At 42.7% G+C, this 17,942-nt stretch overlaps 1 protein-coding gene across 2 annotated transcripts in view; it reads left to right on the plus strand.

The window, feature by feature from the left end:
- Positions 1–17,942, plus strand: part of tgfbr2l (transforming growth factor beta receptor-like) — an 81,530-nt gene that overhangs the window by 52,139 nt on the left and 11,449 nt on the right. For both annotated transcript variants that reach the window (XM_079731890.1, XM_079731891.1), the window contains 2 exons: positions 3,321–3,462; positions 10,405–10,532. In XM_079731890.1, coding sequence (XP_079588016.1) covers positions 3,321–3,462; positions 10,405–10,532 — 270 coding nt within the window. The remainder of the gene's footprint in view (positions 1–3,320; positions 3,463–10,404; positions 10,533–17,942) is intronic.

Below are 17,942 nucleotides of genomic sequence, written 5' to 3' on the forward strand. Positions count from 1 at the left end.
AGATAATCATTTTTTTTTAGTATCTGTCGGTTGTTAAAGGTCCCACGGCATGAAAATGTCACTTAATGAGGTTTTCTAACAACAATATGAGTACCCTTAGCCTGCTTATAATTCCGCATTGGCTAGAAATGGCGTTAAGTGTAAAACAAGAACTAGGTATCCTGTTCCGCCTTTGAAAAAACAAAGCTCAGACGGGTTGATTTGGAATTTGGCCTCATATGTCGTCATAAGGGGCCAGACTACCTCCCCTTTCTCTGCTTTGTCCGCCCAGGGAATTTGGCCCGCCAATGACACAATGAGCTACGACCGTGCGAGCGCCATATGCGTGTGTGTGAACAAACACTGTCACGCAAGTGTTGTACACTTCTTTGTTATTTGGAGAACCGTTTTTCTGTTGGTGTTATGGCGCATAACACGCAACACAAAAACGCAAGCTTACGTAAAGCTCCCATTTGGTTAAAGGACTAGACTGCGTCGGGTTCTCTGACGTCTCTTTGTAGCCTACTTCCACAACGAGGCTCATGGTGGGGGTTATCTCAGCAATGGTTGAGAAGGAATTGGGGGAAAGGAACTTTGGCTTTGACTCCCTGAAGTCCAGATTGAACCGCGACATGAAGGAGAAAGGGATTGTTGCATGGGTTGTTGTTCCATGTCGCAGTTCAATCTGGACTTCAGGGAGTGAAAGCCAAAATTCCTTTCCCCCAATTCCTTCTCAACCATGGCCGAGATAACCCGTACAACGAGTCTTGTTGTGGAAGCACCGGGAGAATCCCTTTCTCCTCCATGTTGCGGTTCAGTCTGTACTTGAGATTGATGTGGAAGTGGAAAAACCAGAGACGTTGGAGAACCCGACGCAGTCGTTTGAGATTCATAATATCATCCAGAGGCACACACAGCTTGGCCGTGATAATATATGGAGCTCTATATCTAAATAATATATTATTTAGATATAGAGCTCCTCCCGCCAGAGCACCCTGAGTGTTCTAGAATATTTACAGAACACGGCCAAAAGCTGTGTGTGCCTCCAGATGATATTATGAATCCCAGCCATTGCGATACATCCACTTTAAAAACAAGCGCATGATACCGTGGCCACACCCCCCACCCTCCACCTTGACCCGCCTCTGAAAAACGGCACGTTTATGCAAAGCTCATTATGGAACTGGCTCTTAATGGCTCCAATCTCTCCATGGATGCAGAGAAGGTATTCGTTAGAGTTGAATGGGGCTGCCTATTTGAGACCTTTCGAAGATTCGGATTAGGGGAAACGTTCATATCATGAATAAAACTATTATATTCCAGTCCCTCAAATATTGTCTTGACTAACAACCGGTACTCCAAACCCTTTGATTTGCACCTTGGAACTCGCCAGGGATGTCCCCTGAGTCCTCTTATTTTTTTTTGGGGCATTGAGCCCCTGGCCTTAACCATACGATCGAATAATTCCATGCAAGGTATAGTACGGGGGAATATAGAACACAGGTTGTCTCTCTTTGCCGATGACAACCTCCTCCCGTGCTGAGACTGCGATTCCTTCAATCCTTAAAATGTAGGATTCCTGCAATCCTTAAACAGTGGGGGTATCTCAGGCTATAAATAAAAAAATAAAAAATCTGCAAAAAAGTTAATTGTTTCCATGAAATCTGGACACCAGCCATTAGGACCAGCAGGATCCCCTTTAAATTTTCTATGGAGAGCTTTACTTATCTCACAATAACTGTAACAAAGAAATTCTCAGATCTCTTTAAACAAAACTACGGGAAGCTGATGACACAAACAAAGCAAGATTTGTCAAACCTTCCCATCTCACTCATAGGTAGAGTTAATTCAATAAAGATGACTGCTTCCAAAGTACTCACACCTCCTTAAGAGTCTGCCTGTATTTATTCCGGGTACTTATTTCAAAAGGTTGGACTCACTAATGTCTTCATTTATCTGGAATGGCAAGCAACCACGTTTGCGTAAAGATTACATACAATTTAAAGGACGACTGTCCAGCCTGGGTGAAGATGGAGATGCATCTTTGTGGCTCAATTTCCTTGCCAGCTTTGATGGGCATAGCAATGCATTTATCATTAATACTGTCTAATATCAACCCTGTAATCAGTGATTCCTTAGAATCTACTCACAATTCAGAAGAATGTTAACCTTCAAGATACGTGTCTTTTTAGCCCAGTAGCATTCAATCATTTATTTTCACCCTCAATTCAGGACACAGCATTCAACATATGGAACAGGAGGGGGTTGAGGTGTTTCAATTACCTTTTCGTAGGCAACAATTTTGCCTCTTTTGAACAGCTTTCCAAGAAATTCAATATATCAAACCCCCATTTATTTAGATATTTTCAGATTAGGCATTATATGAAAAACTATCCCCCAATTCCCCACGAAGCCCTCTAATACAACTCTTGATATCATAATGACTTCAGAACCAACAGATAAAGGAAGAATTTCATCTGTATTATGGCTAATCTTTGATTTAAACTGTCTTCCCCTGTCCCCCCATCAAAACAGCATGAGAACAACATTTGCAGATAACAATTGATGTAAGAAAATGTTAATTCCTCCTCCATATGTGGTTGACATTCAATTTAAAGGGGTACATCGGGTTCACCTGTCTAAATCCAAATAGCTAAAATATATCCACAAACCAACCCCACATGTGACAGGTGTATGTCCACATGACCTTTCAGACCTTCTTTGACAAACCATCCACACAGGTACAGGATGAATAAACCTAATTATTATATTCTGGTTCTTGGCATTCACAACTAGACATGACTCTTCAGTCTTGATATTTATTTATTTATTGCAGAGAAGGGCTGCTCCTGCTTAGCCTTTTATTGTATCTTGGATATTTTATTGTACAATGGCTTCAATGAGCACTCTGATTTATGCACAGAAATTGTACATCACTTGATAAATTTGAGGATGACGAATGACTAACCATTGAATGATAGCAAGGGGAAAGGGATTATTTTTGTAGGGTGGGAATTATGTTCGGTTTGTTAAAATTTTTGTAAAAGTCATTAAAAATAGCTTTGAAAGAAAGATAAACTTTATTGAGATGTAATAGTTCAGCAATCACACTGGATAATACAGCAAGTATTACCACAAGAACTATGAATAAACTTGCATTACCACTGGTACTACTGCTACTATGATTGCTTCTACTAGCACTCTGCAGTGTAACTTTAACTCACATGGAACTCGTTTTACATTGATCAAATCCAGATCCTTCTTTGAAAGCCCTATTTTGTGTTGCTAGTTGTGTTAATGATGTTGTGTGTAATCTGATGTGTGACCTTCTTGGGCTTTAGGTGGGGACGGCCCGCTACATGGCCCCAGAGGTGCTGGAGTCCAGGGTCAATCTGGAGGACCTGGAGGCCTTCAAGCAGATGGATGTGTACTCTATGGCCCTGGTGCTATGGGAGATGATCTCCCGCTGCTCCGCCGTCGGAGGTAAAATTATGGGATTAGAATACTGTCTTACTGTCATCATTTTTTTTTTTTCAAAGGCCTGTAAATCTTTGTATGAAAAGTCGACACCTTGTAAAAAAGGTTTTGCAACATTGAAAAAAGAGATTATAGCCTGAAAAGTTTTAAACATCTGCAAACATGATTTTGTGTTCTACTTTTCCTTCTTCATAACTTTCACCAACAGATTATGTCGTGGCAATTGCCTTTAACAGATATTGCGTCTAGGAAAGATGAGATTTCTAAATGCAAAAAGCACACAACAAATATAACCTAGGTTTAATGCATGCATACATTAGACTCCTCTTTAGCAGAGTGAGTCCTGAATACAGGTTGACAGGGCTTTTTATACAGTTTCAGATCCTCCCACTTTGCAATCAAATCAGGTAATGTTTACCCAAGATGCAGAGTTGCCTGTGTTCTCCTCGAGCAGGAGAGTGCACAAGAGGATGTCCTATCCCTTGTGACCGTTTTACTCAAGTACGAAGGTTAACATCACGATTGATTCTGAGAAAGGCAGGCTGCTTTCCAATAGAAAAGGGTTTACGTTAAGATGCCACTGAGGAAGGTGGGCCAGCTGACCAGAGCACAAAGGTTAACATTTTGATTGACTCTGGGGAAGGTAGGACAGATGACCAGAGCACAAGGGTTAACATTTTGACGAAATCGCTCACTCCAACGGTGAGGTGTCTGACCCAAGCACAAAGGTCAATACGTAGATGGCACTGAGGAAAAGCAGGGTGACAAGACACTACACGGAATGGACAACAAAGCCTATATGACTGAAAGGCAGCAACATATTACTTTTTCCGTCACAATTTTCAAAGTTAAAAAAATGTTCACCAGCACATTTGCAGTTTCAAATCTGACACTGTTCTCCCAGTGTATTATTTTTGTTTCCCGGTTTTGAAACTTTGTAAATAGTGCTCTGCAAACAGGTGTTCATACATTGAGAAAAAAGTATTGAAAGGGTGAATATTTATTTTGAAAATTGTGTAATGTGTAAATTTACACGATTACATTTTATTCAGAACTGAGTTTTCAGCACTGACTTTTAAGAGATTTGGCCACACAGGGGCAAGTTTACGAGTCACGTGATTATTGACAGTGTTCTGGTGCAGGGCCCCGTTTCCCGAAAGCATCGTTAGCCTTAATGGATTGTGAAGTGCGTCGTACGAGCATCGTACAGTTTTCACACCGTTTCCCGAAAGCATCGTTGGTAACAAACGTCGTGAAAGAATCGTAGCTAACGAGGACTCCAGGGGTACTCGTACGATGCTAAGAGCATCGTTAGCCTACTAAAGTCTCAGTGGCGTCACCAGCGGACATTCCGTGTATTGGATGCGTTTTATTAAAACACATCCAATACCACAGAATGTCCACCTGGCGCAATTTCGCAAAACCCCCAAAACAGTGGTTACCGCCGATATATTACTCATATACTGTTAGATTTAAACAGCAAAGACAGAGACATGTTAGAAGTCAACAACAACATAATTTGTTGCAGCAAAACCAAAAATACATGTTTAGCCGAAATGTATGATCAAACGCCACGTCACATGGCAACCCTCTCACATGGCAGATAATAAAATCAAATGATTCCATTGCTCTTGTGTGGGAGGTCGCTTTCGAGCTGCACTTGCTGTCTCCCCTTTGATTTTAATTCAACCATCATGGATAAAATGTCCTCATATTGATCAACGACAGAAGACATACTGTACACGAATCATGCCGAGACCAGCGGGTTTCAGAGAATTTCTGCAGGCATTTTTTGTTGCGATTGTTTGCCATAAAGCACTGTAGGCGCTTCGGTGAGGCTGTGATGAAGTTCATTATTTATTGGACCGTGTCTAGACAGTTACAAATATCCCTGACATTGCACAATCGCCAAGTTGAGAGCGTGGTTCTGCAGTGAACGTAGACTGCTGCGGGAAAATGTGCTGCGATGCGTGCCTGAACCATGCGCGCTTTCCCACTTACATTACCAGCACCATCACAAGGCGTTTTTACATGCCATTTATGCCGTCGTATGCACGCCTTTTCGCGGCACAGTCCGCACGTTTACACTGCCCGAGGTAAATTGCCTGCTTGAGCTAGCACCCCGATTTACCATCCCGGACCCTACACATTTGCAGTTTATTGGGTTTCATTCTGAATCTGAGGTAAATGCGACGGCTCCGCGGTTCCGAGGGGGGGGGGGGGGGGTCTCTGCGCTGTCTCTTCAGAGACAACGCAGCGATATGATCATGAGCAGTTCTAACTGGAGAGAAAGGGTAATCCGCGAGCTACTGATCATGTGAGAGAAGGTTATGCAGTCGCATTAAACAAAGACCTTGAAAGATGGTGCGATCTACGAGAGAGACGCAGAGGAACAGTCCTTACGAGGCTTTTGTCGGGATAAAAAACAAGTGGTCAGTAAAATAAAGAATATGTTAGCGTTTTTGCACTTGTAAATAGTTAATCCCATTTGTAGCCTACACTCAGACGTAGACTAATTCTTGCATGCGTGTGTCTTCAGTCATGAAAAATAAAAAGATTTGGGAGTATGCAAATTATTCTAAAAAGGTCTAGACTCCGTGCGCAGCCCTGCCTTCTCCAGTGAAACAAGAAATCCCGCGCCGTGACGAACAGGGGATTTGACCCCCTCGTTTTTACACAGGAAACTTGAGATAAGATGGTGAAAGCGCCGCGCGTAGAGCGTTGCAACGCTTTTATGATCGCAACGCTTTCCAGTCAGCCAGCCAGCCAGAGCCAGTAGCCAGCCGTAACTAACAGCCAGCAGCCAGCCATGGCTGGCATGTCGTCGCTGGCGTTGCAGCCTGTTATAGAGTGGCGAAGTCAAGCTCCTTTCGGTAGAGCCCATGGGACCTATGAGATCGAAAAATATGAATGGGTTTCAATGGAGAGAAAGTAATTGTTTTCTGGTCCCAGTCTTTATCTGCCCTGAATTACACATATGTTGCTTCTGGATTTAAATGAAGATTTTTCATGCAAAGAAAACGAAAAATTTTCGCAAAGAAGTTTGATAATGTTAGGTTTTGTGTGAGGCCGCTTTGTGAACTTCAGCTCTTCGCTGCTCTCGACGCGAATGATATACGTCACCACCCGCACTTGGAAATCATGTCAATCTCTCTGCTCCACTTCACGGCTTTTTTCCAAGGGGAGTATAAAAGCATCGAAAGAGGTGAAAAACATTATAAGCCGGGGAATGTGGAGAGTTTCTGTTATGCCGTTGGGGAGAATGGCCCAATCCCAAAGTGAGCCTTGAGGACTAAGGACTAAGGAATCACAGACATAATTGATCTCAGGTGCTAAATGAGTGAGTGCGTGAGGCCACATGGGCTCAGATAGGTCTATATGGGATTGGGACAGCACTTCACAAGAGCACATGTTAATGACAAAGCTGCTGCTGACACTTGCCGGTTTGGGAATTCTCATTTTTACTTTTTTTTTGTTTTTTTGTAAATGCAATAAAAAAAAATCGGCTACAGCAATTTATTGATATTGGAAAATATAATTTTTACTTTTGAATACTTCAGCGGGCCTGATTGTTGGTCTTGTCCACAGCAGTCGCAGGGAGCGTGACGTCACATACAAGACATGTAGTCTTTCTCATTGTGTTTTCTCTACAGCCTTTAACTGAACATTTGCACAAGAAACGGTCAAACTCTTGACACTAAAAAAAATATCATTTAAATCCACAAACAACATATGTGTAATCCGGGGCACACAAAGACTGGGACCAGAAAATAATTACTTTCTCTCCATTGAAACCCATTCATATTTTTCGATCTCATAGGTCCCATGGGCTCTATCGGAAGGGGCGTGACTTCGCCACTCTATTATGTCCTATAATTATCATGCTATCATACTAATTCATACTAAAATGTTAAATTGAAAGAGGCAGATTGCATCAATAAGCTGGACTATAAGAGCAAAATAAATCTGACCATAGAAGGAATCGAACCGGGAACCTCGTGCTTAAAGAGATAGCGTCACTAATTTCGGCCACTGTGCCTACACTGTTACCTGCAGATTTACTCATATAAAACGATATGACACTACAACTAAGAACTTTGTACATAATGTATCTTATTAGACTTCATGACATTTAACAAAACAAATAGGCTATTTATAATAAATAAAATACATTATTTGAATACACCTTAAAATACACAGCGACCAAAAGCAGCCAGCCAAGCGACCAACACAGCGACCACTGTGACGTACGTCGCGACTAGTGTTGACTCGTTCATGAGCGAATCAGTTCGAATGAACGAATCTCTAAGACGAACGAACCGAACTGGTTCTTCTTTCTCGTTCGTCTCGTTTGTTCTCAGACTCGACTCCACCCAGACCCACTAGTCACTGACTCGCTGACAATTCGTTCACTCACTGTTTGAGTGGTGAAGAGGGACCGGGAGTCCAGGACGCTCTCGTTGAATTTTAGCCAATGAGAGACAGAAATCAACCGATTTCTTGCAAAAACAAAACAAATGGGCTTAATGAACGAGCGTACGATGATACGATTAAATATCAGTGAAATGGGAAATGCATGTTGTCTTTGTATTTTCTATGTCATGCCAGATTAATAAAATATGTGAACGTCTCGTCAATCTGTCTCGTTCTTTCATGGTTGGTTCTGCTGCACGCGACCCGTACACACATTCCAGGGCTTGTATCCTTTTCTGCTTTTGATATGTAGTGGAATTGCGTTGTTTTCCATCTAAAATAGCTGTAATGTTTTTTTCTTCGATGAGAGCAAGGAAAAGTTTTACCTTTTCATCGGTCCACACGTAGGCTATCTATTCATCACATTGGCCATCTGTTGCATGGACGAATTTAAAGGATACATTGTACATATTTATAATTTGAAATTCTTCCCAGCCTTTATACCACAGATACTCTAGGGTCTATAGCATATAACCGCGTTGTCTGAATACAGTTTAATTCATTTTTCACAACCTACCAGCTCTCGTTGTGAAGACTAGTCACTACGCCATTTGTTTCAATGGGAATCAAGAGGGTCTATACTTTCAACATTTACATATTTGTAATTTGAAATTCGTCCCAGCCTTTATACCAGATACTCTAGGGTCTATAGCAAATAACCGCGTTGTCTGATTACAGTTTAATTACATTTTTCACAATTTAACAGCTCTCGTTTTGAAGACTAGTCACCGCGCCATTCGTTTCAATGGAAATCGCAACGGTCTGTACTTTCAACATAAAGTATTTGTAATTTGAAATTCGTACCAGCCTTTATACCACAGATACTATAGGGTCTAGAGCATATAACCGCCTTTTCTGTTTACAGTTTAATGCATTTTTCACAATTTACCAGCCCTCGTTTTGAAGGCAGTGTTAATTTTGGCAGCTATTTTAGATTTAGTCTTAGGCTGCACAGGGTTCTGTTTATGAGAGCCTAAAATACCCGGGACCCCCATCATCATTGCTAAATCAAGTCTTTTATCTTGCTGATATGTTAAACACCCAATAATCAACTACACTCCCCATGCCGCTGTGTTTGGTTAAAGTTGTAATGTTGACGTTTGAGAATGAGAACACGGGAGGAGCTGAGTCTGAGAACCGTGCATTCCATGATTCGATTCACCACTACCGGAAACCCAGCTGAACGAATGAGGGAGCAGCTGAGTCTGACTGACTCAGCTGAGAACCGTGCATTCCATGATTCGATTCACCGCTACCGGAAACTGGAAGCCGGAAATTTGCGAACGAGTCATCTTGGCGAACTGACCAACACAAACTGAATCATGGAAACGAATCAATAAATCCACCACTAGTCGCGATGAACGTTGTTGGTCACTCACAGAGCTCGGCCTTCCTCGCCGCTTTTTATTTTTGCCATTGGCCGAGCACTGTCAAACCTGTATAGCCCGGTCAAAGGCACATGTGATTGGACTGTACGTCAGCAGAGAGCAACCAATAGGTTTAGAGAAAGATTTCAGAGTTTCAGAGTGTCAAGAGTTTCAGAGTTTCAAAATGAATCAGCGACAGAACAATAATCACGTGACTCGTAAACTTGCCCCTGTGTGGCCAAATCTCTGAAAAGTCAGTGCTGAAAACTCAGTTCTGAATGAATACAATTTAATTGTGTAAATTTACACCTTACACGATTTTCAAAATAAATATTCACCCTTTCAAAACTTTTCTCTTTTTTTTTCTTTTTTCAAACACCTGTTTGCAGAACCCTATTTACAAGGTTTAAAAACTGGGAAACAAAATAATACACTGAGAGAACATGGTAAGATTTGAAACTCTGCAAATGTGCTGGTGAACATTTTTAAACTTTTGAAAATTATGAAGAAGGAAAAACAACACAAAATCATGTTTGCAGATGTTTGAAACATCTGCATCAGGCTATGATCTCTATGATCTCTTTTTTCAATGTTGGAAAAACTTTTTTACAAGGTTTCGAATTTTCAAACACAGATTTACAGGCCTGTGAAAAAAAACAACTTTTTTTTATGACAGTATTCTAATCCCATATAAAACAGCCACGTTCGAGTCGTAAACAAGTGACGAATAAAGTATAACTATCAGTAGAATGCAACTCCAACATGTAAACTGCCTCTCCAGAGTGCTGTATGATATAACCTATTTACATATTATAACCTGAGGGACTGTGTGGACCGGGGCTGTATGAGGTCTGTCCAGACCTCCTTATAACCTGAGGGTCTGACTGTGTGGACCTGTACTATCCAGACCTCCTTATAACCCGTGGGTCTGACTGTGTGGACCTGTACTCTCCAGACCTCCTTATAACCTGAGGGTCTGACTGTGTGGACCAGGGCTGTATGAGGTCTGTCCAGACCTCATAATAACCTGAGGGTCTGACTGTGTGGACCTGTGAGGTCTGTCCAGACCTCCTTCAAACCTGAGGTTCTGACTGTGTTGACTCTCCAGAGGTGGAGGTCTACCAGCCAGCGTTCGGCTCTAGGGTGTGTGAGCAGCCCTGCATCGACAGCATGAGAGACCTGGTGCTGCGGGACCGAGGACGGCCGGATATTCCCCCAGCATGGACACAACACCAGGTGCTGTCCATCTCTATGAGCGTCTTCTGTACTCAATGGTCTGGGCTGTGTGGCCACAAATGTAAAACCTACTGCTAGAATTCTTGGTTTAATATTTGACTCAGACGTAAGTTTTGAGCTCAAGGTCACCTGGGATGGTCTTTTTTTTCTCAACTTCAATTTTTTTGAATTCCTTCATTTCCATGCCTTTATCTCCTCCAGACTTGCTTATTGTAATATAATTCATGCAGGTCTTGACATAAAGCTTCTCTTGTGATGCTGCATGTCCGGAATGCTGCGGCAAGATTAACTAAAACCAACAAAACTAACTTATCACTCCAATTTCACTTCATTGGCTGTTACATCTTTAAAGTGTAATTCTGGTGAAAAATTGAACCCAGGGTCTTTTTCAGTGTAAAAATCCATAAAATAACCCCACAGGGACTTTTTTTCGTTGATCATCGAGGATAGAGCTTGCCCGGAGCAATGCTAACAGCACAAATGGCTTCAATTTTATTGGTTATGGGCAGCGTGAACGCTTCCAAATCAGCATTTTTTAACCACTAATATTGCCCAAAATCTGAAGTACCATGACTAGGGTCCCTACACATAAAACGAAGCATCAACAACTTAATTAGCGTACCGGGAGTTTAGTAAAAAAGACTGTTTTAAACGTCTGTGCCTTACCGGTAGGTCCATGTTTAAGTCCATAGAAGTCGATTACCGAATGCACAAATGGAAATTATGATTCCATGGAAATGCATGTTAAACTCCAATAATTGAGGCGCCAACACTCACTAGATATAGTCACAAACAGCCAAGTATCAAGAGGGGCGCCTCTATTATATTATTTACGGTAGCCATTTAACTGGGACGCGCACAGTGAGTTGTTTCCAGCTGTTGTGGCGATTCTGGATTGTTATGCTGTCAAGAGTTTGGAATAAATGGAATTAACAAGTTATTCCAAAACAATTATTGGAGTTTAACATGCATTTCCATGGAATTATGATTTCAACAACTTTCCTCCTTGAACTGCACTCCGGTGGATTCAGTAAAGTTTTTTGCGCCTCGGATGCTACTATGAATCCTAAAGACTGCGTCTGTCATCTCTGGTACTTCGATAACAAGTAAAGACTCATAGTGGGGTTGTCTCGGCCATGGTTGAGAAGAATTGGGGGAAAGGAACTTTGGCCTTGACTCTCTGAAGTCCATGAAACACGACATGGAGGAGAAAGGGATTGTACTCCGGGAGCTGAGCTGCCAGACTGCCGCCGAAGCTTGGGCGGTGGCTGGACGGATTCGGCGGCGGGGGTATCTCGGCGGTAGTCCGGCAGCTCAGCTCCGGGAGTACAATCCCTTTCTCCTCCATGTCTCATCGTCCGGCAGCTCCGGCGGGGGGAGCTCGGCGGCAGTCCAGCAGAGAAAGGGATTGTACTCCCGGAGCTGAGCTGCCGCGCTGCCACCGAGTTCCCACCGGAGCTGCTCGTGCTCGTCCGCTGGTCCACAAAATCTTAGCTATCCTCTGATTGGAGGGGAGTGAGGAAGTGGGAGGTAATATTCAAGTGTGCCCCCTTGCCACGTAGGAGGGGGCGCCCAAACTGACTCGCTCGTTTGGTAACTGGAGGCGGGGTACTTTCAGAAATGCATATCTCACTCAAAAAATCATGTACAGACTTTTTTCAAAGTTTGTATGCGTGGGGGGGAGCACCCAAAACAACACCCCAAATCCTAGGAAAAGTGTTATATAAGTGTTAAAATATGTCCCCTTTAAGACTTGCTGGTGCTGAGGTCCTTTGTGTTTTTTGCACTCAAGTGGTCAGCTGTTTTAACTCTTGCAATTGATGTTAGCCATAGCCACCAAGTAGCCTATCTTATCCACGGTTTGCCTTCGCACAGTGTTGGGTATAGTGGAGATGACGAGAGTGGAGTCAGAGGAGTCAGTCTCTCGTTGACACAAAGTGTCTTTTGGTTATTCTTGCTTTGCTTGAATTCTGGAATAATTGTGGTGGGGAGTGCATAAGTTTTGGTCAGAACAGCCAGCTCATGATGTGCTACAGCGTTCAGCTGTGAAACAAATATTTTATGCTTTTTCAATCTTGACGACTTTTGTAGTTCTGTGTGTAGCCACACGTTTGCCCCTTCTGAACTTAAACACATAGTTAATTTCCTTTCCTTGCTCCTCTTTGTTTATGTTCGTAGCTCACGTTTTGGAGCAAAACATTGTTACGTATTTTAAGCACACAAGCTGCATTACCTCCACATAGCCACATGGGAACAGGATCAAACCTATAAGCTGTAATTACTATACATAGCAACAGGGGAGCAGGACGCAACATACAAGCTGCACAGATGGCAGCACCTTTAGACAGGTGAGGAAGCCGGAGCCAAAACGTCACATAGGCCACGCCTACTTCACATAGGCCACGCCTACTTGATACAATGAGGGAGCGGGAGTCAGATGAGGTCAGAAACATATGGCAGCCCCGTTGAGAGCCCCGTGGCTGGAAGATAGCTCTGCGGTATTTTTCTCCACGCGTGTTAAATACAATTCCCCTTCTTTTGCTTCATAGTTACCATACCGAAATACTTTAACAAATAAAGTGTGTTAAAAGCGACACGGCAACATAGTGGGTCATATGTCCAATGCTTTTTGGAAACGCTTTCTTAATTTAATTCATTAGTAATTAGCTACAAGGGTATGCCGTCTTCCAGAATCTTTCATTACTTGCACTAAAGACAAAAAAAGAGTGCATCCTCATTGTACCCAGCACTTCTGAAAATGCACTTCCGAATGCGTCTCTGTCCCCAGCACATTTTTAACCAAACTGACATCGATGCCTATCTTATCCACAGTCAGATCCATATATACATATATATATATGCAAGGTTTGTCTCACTTATATTAATTTTACTAAGAAATAACTTAAGTTGAACTTTATATGTTTGGGGATAAGCAGCACAGCAGTCAGGTAGCTATTTAAAGTTATAATAAACTGTGCATTTTGTTTATTTAGGTAATGCATTATATTTTTATAAAGCATTATAAAAATGTGAATGCACAATAAAGCATTAAAAAAAAATTGCCATGGGCATTTTTCTTTCCCCTCTGGGCCACTAGCGGCGCCAGGATTTTGATTGTGGGTGGGCCTCCAGAAAACTGGATGGGCCGGTTAAAATAAGCAAAAAAAAAAACGGGTTTCCCTTCATCTCCGTTTCAGCGCTTTTCTGCGGCACTGAGGACAGTGACTCAGTAGCCTACCTGTGTGGCTCTTGTGTCGCTGTCCTCAGCTCAGTTCTGAAGCGAACAAAGACATACACTTTGGCAGTAAGCCTAACTTCATTTATCTCTTTTGAACGTTCAATACACAAAAAGACTGAAACCGAATTATATCTTTGGAGGGTCTGTTTCTCTCTCCATTTATTTACCCAGCACGGCGGGTAAATAAATACCCACTCGCGTAGGCCACCGAAATGGCCAGCAGCGGCCCTGCAGGGAACTGTCCAAAATTATTTAACTGTTTCTTATAAATTCAGAGTGACAGAAGAACTGTATGGACATGAAATAACAGAAGCATTGAATCTGACACAGCTGCTAAACACAAACAGCAGGAAAACGATCAAAAATTATTTCTCCTGTAGCGTATTTCTTAAGAATAATTAAATTAATAACATATCTAACCATATACAGTGGGGCAAAAAAGTATTTAGTCAGCCACCAATTGTGCAAGTTCTCCCACTTAAAAAGATGAGAGAGGCCTGTAATTTTCATCATAGGTATACCTCAGCGAGAAACAAAATGAAAAAAAAAAAATCTAGAAAATCACATTGTCTGATTTTTAAAGAATTTATTTGCAAATTATGGTGGAAAATAAGTATTTGGTCAATAACAAAAGGTCATCTCAATACTTTGTTACATGCCCTTTGTTGGCAATGACAGAGGCCAAACGTTTTCTGTAAGTCTTTACATGGTTTTCACACACTGCTGCTGGTATTTTGGCCCATTCCTCCATGCAGATCTCCTCTAGAGCAGTGATGTTTTTGGGCCACACGGACTTTCAACTCCCTCCAAAGATTTTCTATGGGGTTGAGATCTGGAGACTGGCTAGGCCACTCCAGGACCTTGAAATGCTTCTTACGAAGCCACTCCTTCGTTGCCCGGGCGGTGTGTTTGGGGTCATTGTTATGCTGAAAGACCCAGCCACGTTTCATCTTCAGTGCCCTTGCTGATGGAAGGAGGTTTTCACTCAAAATCTCACGATACATGGCCCCATTCATTCTTTCCGTCATACGGATCAGACGTCCTGGTCCCTTGGCAGAAAAACAGCCCCAAAGCATGATGTTTCCACCCCCATGCTTCACTGTAGGTATGGTGTTCTTTGGATACAACTCAGCATTCTTTCACCTCCAAACACGACGAGTTGAGTTTTTACCAAAAAGTTCTATTTTGGTTTCATCTGACCATATGACATTCTCCCAATCCTGTTCTGGATCATCCAAATGCTCTCTAGCAAACTTCAAACGGGCCCGGACATGCACTGGCTTTAGCAGGGGGACACGTCTGGCACTGCAGGATTTGAGTCCCTGGCGGCGTAGTGTGTTAGTGATGGTAGCCTTTGTTACTTTGGTCCCAGCTCTCTGGAGGTCATTCACTAGGTCCCCCCGTGTGGCTCTGGGATTTTTGTTCACCGTTCTTGTGATCATTTTGACCCCACAGGGTGAGATCTTGCGTGGAGCCCCAGATCGAGGGAGATTATCAGTGGTCTTGTATGTATTCCATTTCCTAATAATTGCTCCCACAGTTGATTTCTTCACACCAAGCTGCTTACCTATTGCAGATTCAGACTTCCCAGCCTGGTGCAGGTCTACAATTGTGTTTCTGGTGTCCTTTGACAGCTCTTTGGTCTTGGTCATAGTGGAGTTTGGAGTGTGACTGTTTGAGGTTGTGGACAGGTGTCTTTTATACGGATAAGGAGTTCAAACAGGTGCCATTAATACAGGTAACAAGTGGAGGACAAAGGAGCCTCTTAAAGAAGAAGTTACAGGTCTGTGACAGCCAGAAATCTTGCTGGTTTGTAGGTGACCAAATACTTATTTTCCACCATAATTTGCAAATAAATTCTTAAAAAAATCAGATGTGATTTTCTGGATTTTTTTTTTCATTTTGTCTCTCATAGCTGAGGTTTACCTATGATGAAAATTACAGGCCTCTCTCGTCTTTTTAAGTGGGAGAACTTGCACAATTGGTGGCTGACTAAATACTTTTTTGCCCCACTGTAGACAACAGCAAAACAATCCGAGTTAACTGATAAAGAATCACACATGCACACAATTCAATTTAAAGTTGCTTGTGGGACTTGGGGCTTGTTACAGCAGGAGACGGCGGGGTTTCGTGCTGAACACAGCAAGAATTTCTTGATTTTCCAGTGAATCAATTCCCTTTCAAATGAAAGCAGGGACAAAGAGTTCAGTCTATCTTTCAACATTGTTGCCCTGGTGCCTGTTTTTATACAATTGACAGCTGAAAAGATTCTCTCCACAGTAAATGTCGTCATGGGCAATGTGAGGAGGGCCCGCAGGAGACTGTTTATGTTTATGTGGAAAATATCACGGGGGCATGCGTCAAGCACTTCTACAAGTGTTTATCTTTTCTCGTTCATGGTCTTGTTGGCCTTTGCCTTTCTTTTAAGCTGCTGCACAAACACAGTGTGCTCTGCGTCTTCCACCAGAAAGGAAACGTGCGCGCAGGTGGGCCAGATGAGAGCCTTGTCACCAAAGGTGTCTCACCGTGGCAAGCAGGCAGCAGCGGCTCTCATAAAGCTGTATGTGTCAGACTTGAAACGAGTGTTCAGCTCCATCATCTGCTTGTCCAGTATGTCATTCCATAATTTCTGTAGGTTTGAGTTGCTGTACAGGGGATGATTTGCCCAGAGTAGAATCAACGAGCGTATTGTCTAACCTGGCCGGCAACTTCCTCTTGTGTGATCCACTGTTATCCCAGCGCACAATCTCATGTTTATTCATCAACTCATCTGTCAGTGCCATTACTTTATCAAATGCATCATTTTCATTCCTGAATTGTTTGTAGCTGTCCTTGAGCCCTTCAATCAGATCAATACAATCTGTAACCCCTCTTTCCCACTGCATCCGTCAACGGACGGATCCCATTGACTTTGAATGGGGCAGAGCCGCAATGCATTGAGGATCCATCTGTTCCGTTGGATCCGTCGACTCCCACAAGAAATTGGAAAAATTTTCAACTTTTCAGGCAGCGACGGATCCGTCATCCAATCAGATCACGTATGCTCGGGCTTGGCTGACGTATGCCTCTGCAAAGACTACTCCCCATCCGTCAGCCACGCCTTCCATCATCTGTTGACGGATGGTGCAATGGGTAGACGGCGTAACTGATAGTATGGAAGAATGCAAGCCCTTAGCGGCGTAGTTGCTGACTTCAAATAACTGGTTGAATGTGACAAGCAGAATTTTTTTGTTTGCATTTGGTGCAGTAGGGAGTCAGCTTCAAGTTTTGTTTGGCGAGAACTTTCGGAGAATGTGGCAAGGGTCCCCAAAATAGGTCCCGGAAGTGTCAACACCTTACTGACTGCATTTGACCATGAGCTCCACCTCACATCACACGATATCTCCAGCTCCAGTGTTTTTTGCCCTTGTCGCATCTGATTTTTGAATTTCCAGAAATTTGGCATGTCTGTGCGCCCCAGTCATAAAGTTATGCAAGCTGTTTATAATATCAAAAAACGTTGAAATGCCAGGAGACACTTTAGCTGCTGTGCACAGGACATTGTTAAGTCTATGTGAGTTACAATGCACATATATAGCGTGGGGAAACGTCTTCTTCAGTATCACATGTACCCCTCCTCTGTTGCCCGACATGACTGATGCGCCGTCAAACCCAAATCCAACGCACAGCCCCTGGTCCAGCTGCAATGGCTCTAGCACTTCCAAAATTTTAGCCGATATTGCCTCTGCAGTCATGTTGTCTGTTTCCACAAATCCCAAAGCCCGTTCTTTCAATGTGCCATTGTGCAGGTATCTGACGCATAATGGCAGTAGCTCTCTTTTTGACAAATCTTTGCACTCATCTGCTAAAATCGCATAATATGTGTCCGGCTCATCATGCAAATCTGCCTTTATTTTTTTGACAAGGAGTGATGCTGCGATTTCCAGTATCTCATTTTGTATAGCATGGTGCAGTAGTTTACCATTCTTGGGTAATTCATCCAGTCGCCTTTTTATTTCTGGGTCATATTTGGAAACCAGGTCAAGTAGTTCCAAAAAGTTTCCCTTGTTTAATGCATCTGGGTTTTCCCGATACCCACGCAATGGGATTTCTTTTTTTGCACAGAACAGGACAAGATCTATTACCATCATGATGTGCTGTCTATGTCTTTCAATGAAGGACTTGTCGCTGGC

This window comes from Pollachius pollachius, assembly GCF_949987615.1.
Source record: "Pollachius pollachius genome assembly, chromosome: 3".
Classification (NCBI taxonomy): Eukaryota; Metazoa; Chordata; class Actinopteri; order Gadiformes; family Gadidae; genus Pollachius; species Pollachius pollachius.